Source organism: Centruroides sculpturatus, unplaced genomic scaffold, assembly GCF_000671375.1.
Source record: "Centruroides sculpturatus isolate CEXI.00-Female unplaced genomic scaffold, Cexi_2.0 scaffold850, whole genome shotgun sequence".
Taxonomy (NCBI): domain Eukaryota; kingdom Metazoa; phylum Arthropoda; class Arachnida; order Scorpiones; family Buthidae; genus Centruroides; species Centruroides sculpturatus.
The window spans coordinates 116,076-122,839 of NW_019385036.1; the positions used below are offsets into that span (position 1 = coordinate 116,076).

Here is a 6,764-nt window from a genome sequence, read left to right on the forward strand (position 1 = left end):
ACTGGGCATGGTTAAAACTCAAGACAGCGTAAGCACAATTATTCCAGATATTACAGGTTCCGACAAGTAAAGAATTTTTATAGTCATGCCACAAATAAGCTATATATTGATTATTGACCATTTGTGACATGCTATAACGAGCAAAAATTTAAAAAAACTAATAGGTAGGTTTAAAATTAATAAATACAAATGTATTTATTAATGTACAAATTCTGGCAGTGAATGAGTTAATTATGCTTTCTATTTGCAAAACTCCTCAACCTTAACAAAAAATAAGAAAAAAAGTGAATTTTTAAGAAATTTGCGGGATTTCCCGGGATAAGAAAAATTTCCCGGGATATTTCCCGGGTTAAAAAAACAACTGGGATACCGGGATCCTGGAATCCCGTTTCAGAAACCCTAGTGGCCATGCTATTGAAATGATCAGCTAATCACTCATTTGTAAAGTGCTGATGCAATAATCTTTTTCACATTAACATCAATATGTGAGAGTGCTCAAGTATCCAAACAATTTCATTGTTGATGTGCAAGGATGACAATGTTTTGAAGCACGTCTTTTTACTTAGTAGCAGTGACAGAACATGTCACTGACCCAAATTTAGTGTTTTCTTAAAATAAAAATACAGTCAAATGATGAAGGATGCTGCAAACTTGCACCAGACTGATTTTTGATTGATGCAAATTCCTTTGCATCAACTAAAATAAGTGTGTGGATTTCTCAAGTCCAGGGGTCACCAAACAACGGCCCACTGCCACACTGTGCTACAAATGAGGTAAAATGTAATTATTTATATGGAAATATCATAGATTGTAGATGAACTTATTATGTATAAAAAATAAAAATAAGTGTAAGTAAAAATGCCAGAAGTGATTCAATCTGATTTTTGCATCTGACAATATTATTATTTTTAGGGAAAATTAGCAAAATAAAAAATTTGGCAACTTTGGATATCAAAGTGCTTTTTGTGTAAGTACCTGCAATGAAGTTTCTAAGAAAAGAGATTATGAGCTTGCTGTAGCGATTGTGTTTGTGTATTGGTACAATAGAACCTCTCTAATCCGTCACCTTTGGGACTGGGGGTATGGTCGGAATGCAAAAAAGGTCAGATTATCAGAAAAAAGTAAAATAAACAATCTATCCCTTTGTCCAGTCTTTGTAGCACTGCTAATTTAATGAAAGAGTAATGTGTTTACGTTTCACTCCTGACATATTGAAAACACACACAAAACTGTACATGTACACACAATGTAAAACATATACTGTAACGAACACAGAAAAATGCCACGGACAGTGAGTCACCGACGAGTCGGGACAAGTTTCTCGACTCCGACCACAGTTGGATTAACTGGAGTGACGAACTAGCCGAGGGCGGACTAGAGGGGTTCTACTGTAAATAAATATGTTATTGTCTTTATTTTTTGTGTATTCACTGTAGTGTATTGAACAAAATAGTTATGTGGCCCATGCTCGTCATTCTCTGTTATCTGGCCCACTGTGAAAAAAGTTTGGCTCTAGACCAAACACAAGTTGTGTATTTCCTGCAAGTAAAAATAGGTTTCATCTGTCCATAGAATTTGTCAGTACTATAAATCATTAATTATCACCAAGCTATGAATGACCTGGCAAATGATATCTGCTTAGCATAATCACCAGGAAGTAATTTGTGACTATGACATATCCTATAGAGGTGAAAACTGTGATTATTGCCACAAAATTTTCTGCATAATAGGGCACTAATAGGGAAAGTTAAATTGTGCACACACACTACAGCTGCCTTAATAATTCTTGATTTGTGTACACTCAGCCAAATTTTTGGATTTTTTCCTTTTTATCTTGCAATGAAACATTTATAATACTTTTACATATTTTCATAAGTTATTTGTATACATAATATATTCCATGTATTATGTATACAAAAAACTACTATTAATGATAAAGAAAATATATATTTTTTTAATTATATATATATATATATATTTAAAGAAAAAGAGANCATCCATTATGAACTTAGTGATGGATTATAAATAATCTGATTTCAGTTCCATTATCTATACTACTATATAAAGAGACAACGTATTTTTCGTTTGTGACCACTAACCGTGAACTACTAAACCAATCGTTACCAAATTTTAACTGTAGCATCTTTATGACCCCCGGAATGTTTACCACTAATCAAACCTGCAGATTTTTTGTTAAACATTCATATAAATTAAAAGATATCATCTAGGGTTAAGGCTTTTATGTCCAACAGATGGAGCTACGAGTATGACGCCCTAAGTTTGCTTTTCTGTGAGGATGAACTAAAGCAGATCATCTTCTATCTATCTATGTAAATAAAAATGTAATGCTCATTTGTTCCTACCAATTCCTTTGAAATTTTCACACAACGCTGCATTTGAATATGCACGTGTTTTTATATAATATACATGTCGAAATTCCCCCCCACTGGGGGGAGATGAACAGGATTAAGGTTTATCGTAAAGAACTCTGCTTCTATTTCTACTATTTTAGATGCGTTTTTTTGCGTTTTTGATGCGTTTTAATAGAGTATTTCAACAGAATATACACTAAAAAGGGATTTTTCGATATTCCCCCCGTGGGGAGAGGGACAGGATTAAGGCTTACCTTGAAGAACTTGGCTTCTATTATACTATTTTAGATGCGGGTTTTTGCGTTCTTGATTGCATTTTAATAGGGTACGCCAAGAGAATGTACAGTAAGAAGAAATTTTTCGAAAAATTCCCCCCCCCCACACGGGGAAGTGTTATACATTTATAATAGATACATTTTGAGCCACAACAACGCGTGGCGGGGTCTGCTAGTAAAGTATAAAGTTAATAAATTTCAATTTCTTATTTGATGAAACATTTTTAAAGACTATTTATGTTTCTTTGTCAAATCTAATTTCAATAATGACACTTTCAAATCAAATATAAAACAGAGAACACATTTCAAAAACAAAAAAAAATTTCTAAACATTACTCATAAATGCTTAAAAATTATTTTGAATGGTAGTCATCCTGTTTTACATTCAGTTTAGCAGTGTCATTATTGAAATTAAAATTGACTCCCTGAAGTTAATTAACATTTATATCTTATTGGCAATATAAGATGGAGACACTTTTGTCAACAAAGAATTTTTCTTTAAATGCATTCTAATAATTTCACAGAGCTTTTTATTAATACTTACTTTATTGTAACGAGCTAATTCATTGATCAAGCACATGGGGGTTTTCTCTTTTGTGTTTGCCATGGTTACGGTGGACTGGTTACTGCCGCCACCAGCAGAGGGGGCTGTGCTGCTGGGGGCAGTGCCCGAATTGGGAGTTTGATTCTGAGGAGTTATTGTAGCAGACAGACCTGACCCAGGTACTCCACTAAGTGGGGGACCCTGCAATGTTAAAGTGCAGTCTCCCATACCTCCCACAGATGGGGCATGACCAGGGACATGTCCTGGAGTGGGCATAGTAGAAGTTGGACCAGTAGCTCCTGCCTGTGGTAAAGTCACTCCAACTATCATGCTGCTGCCTATAAAATAAAAATTTTATATATATATTAAATACTTTTAGAAACTTACATTTATCATTTACCTGATATAAAGAAAACAGCACTATGACTAAAAGTAAGTAGCAAATATTATCTTCTATCATCATATGGAGTCAAATATAAATATGTAATATTTCAATATAGACTGAAAACATTAAAATATTCAAAATCAGGCCTTGCATACAAGTTTTTAGAGGTTTGACCCCTCCATTTAAAAAAAATTAAAAAAACTTAAAAAAATAAAGCCTTAGCCTAAATTGTAAAACTTAATTATTTTTTAAATTCCACCTTTTAAAAATCCTTCACACAGGCCTGATTCATAATATTTGATATATGCTTTACACTTAATATCTAAAAAATCTATTACCTTATAATAATAAAGCATAAACTCTATGAAATTATTATGCCTGCTTAACAGAAAAACTAACAAATTTTAATACATTCTATTAATAAGAAACTGTAGTACACACAAATTGCTTTTTGAATATATAGTAGTCTGTCCAAATTCTGATTATATATACATACATACATACAGGGTATGTCAAAAGTCCCTTATACCTTCTTCATTCCAAAATACTGAAGATATATGAATTTTGTTAATGTAGTTATATAGAAAACTAGCTTACCCATCGCGCATTGCTGCGATCTCAGAAGAAAGGAAATTCAAGCAAACTCTTTATGATAAAATTCTATTTACATTTTATCATTTTTATTGAAACTTATTATTATTGCATTATTATTATTATTATTATTATTATGTTGGGTTTTGTGAGTTATACTCGGTTCACACCGGTGGCTGTGTACTATGCCGGACCAAAGTCAAGGCATAGCAACCAAAACAAAACTAAAATTAAATAAGTGTGTCAGTGTGTATGTCTGTATTCAGGAATTTCCTAACAATATGGCATGTATTCAATATAGTGGCCTTCTGTAGTGTTATGTATGTATTTCTACTCAATTCTAATGTTCCCAGGCTTTTGTGTAGTATGTGTGGTATCACACCTGTACAGGAGAGAACGACAGGTACAATAAGCACCCTATCCATCCTCCACAGATGCCTTATTTCCTGGGCGAGTTCTGTGTACTTGCTAATTTTTTCAGTGCATGTGTTTTGTACATTGTGAGTGTTTGGAATGGCTATGTCTATAATGTATGTGATTTTATTGTGTTTGTCAATGAGTGTGATGTCTGGTCTGTTGTGGTAAATTGTTTTATCTGTGATTATGGCTCTGTCGTAATACATTTTGTGCGTGTTATTTTCCAATACTGTCTGTGGAATATACTTGTAGTATGGTTCGTGGATGTCTGCCAATTTGTGTTTCTTTGCAAGCTCTTGGTGTATTATATTTGCTACTTGATTGTGTCTATGTAAGTAATCTGTCTGTGCCAAGAGCTTGCAACCAGAAGTGATGTGTTGTATAGTTTCTGGCATGATGTGACATTTTCTGCATGTGTCATTTGTGAGTGTTGTATCTTTGAGTATGTGTTTTCTGTAGTTTTTAGTATTTATGACCTGATCCTGTATGGCAATCATGAATCCTTCCGTCTCCCCAAAGAGGCATCCCCGATCTAACCAGCTGTTTGACGCAGTTTTGTCAACAAAATCCTGGGCCAGGTCGTAAGGATGCCTGCCATGGAGAGCCTTTTGAGCCCATGATTGCTTAATGTTGTCTATGCTTTTTATATGTTGTGTCATGTCTGTATGTTGTGAGTGTAAGTTTAATGGTGTGTTATTTGAGTCTGCTAGAGTTACTGCTTTATGTAATTGTGATGTTTCTTGTTTCCTGTAGAAAAACTCTCGCAGTGACTGTATTTGTTTGTAGTGAAGGTTAACTATGTCAATCAGGCCATGTCCGCCATCTTTACATGGAAGGGTTAATCTTTCTGTAGCAGATTTAGGATGATGTTGTTTATGCTTAGTGAGTGTTGTTCTTGTTTTCCTTTGGAGTTGCTCAAGATCTGTGTGAGTCCAATGTATAACTCCAAAAGAGTATGTGAGTACTGAGATGACATATGTGTTTATTGCTTTATTATTATTATTATTATTAATTTTCATCGGGAAAACATTTCAAAGTGTCGTTTCAATTCTATTTATTTATTGGAGTGCTTGTGGATACACAATATTTTTTGTTTTTCTGTTTGGTGCGTACACGAATAAATCAGAAGGTTTTCCAACACGTGAGCTGGACACATACAGTTGTACATGTGAGAAGCACAGATTCTTTAAATTTAGCCCACATACTCACAGAGATTGTCAGAAGTATGATATTCCCCATTTTTATATATATTTTCTAATCCTTTATAACAGGGGTGTCCAACCAGCGGCCCGCGGGCCGCATGCGGCCCAAGGCACATTCCAGTGTGGCCCAATAAACGTGTAAACAAAATCGACAAATGTTTTAATTTTTTGTATTATTTATTCATTTCAACGGCATAAACTCAAAAAAAAGTTTCACAAAGCCGTAAACCTTTATTCTTATTTTATTTTTGAGTGGAAAGAAAATATTTTCAAATACTTGGAGATGTGTGAATGCGGAAGGATTATAGACCCAAATTTGGGAAAAGGAGGGAAAGATGAAAAAGGACAAAAGATGTAGTAGTGAGAAACGTTAAATAGATCTTCTGTTATGCAAATATTGACCCTTAATTTTACAACCTTTCTCACTTCTTTATCTTTTATCCTTTCTCTCCTTTCCCCGCATTTGGATCTATAATCCTTTGAGTCACAACTCCAGCTTTATTTAGTATTTCTTCCAATGTTGCAAGATTTGGCTACATTACGCCAAATGTGACTTTTTTTGTTTGACGTAAAAAATATCATTTGGCGCTTTGGCTACTTTTTCGGCTACGTATTATTTATAATTATATTAATTGAATAAAAATACACTTTAAAATGGCGTTTCATCGCTTCTTATTAATTAGAGACCCAAATAAAACAAATACTTGTGTTTTTCAAATAAATTTTCTTTAGTCTCTTTTATAATAAATGAATTTATCCATTTCTAAGTAAAAATTGAAAGTGTCTGTAAAAGTAATTTTTTAAAATATCCCTTTTCGTGATAAAGTTTTAATACTTATTATTACAATCTAGACGTGTTAATCCTTAAATATACTTGTATATTGGGCCAGAAGTATATATAATATATACTTGTGGCCCAAAACTCCTTGACTTCTTCCAATGCGGCCCAGAGAAACAAAAAGGTTGGACACCCCTGAT

General features: G+C 33.7%; 1 protein-coding gene across 1 annotated transcript in view; it reads right to left on the reverse strand.

The window, feature by feature from the left end:
- Positions 1-6,764, reverse strand: part of LOC111633718 (double-stranded RNA-binding protein Staufen homolog 2-like) — a 140,067-nt gene that overhangs the window by 108,590 nt on the left and 24,713 nt on the right. Inside the window, exon 3 of the mRNA XM_023378331.1 lies at positions 3,192-3,529. Within this exon, the coding sequence (XP_023234099.1) occupies positions 3,192-3,529 (338 nt within the window). The remainder of the gene's footprint in view (positions 1-3,191; positions 3,530-6,764) is intronic.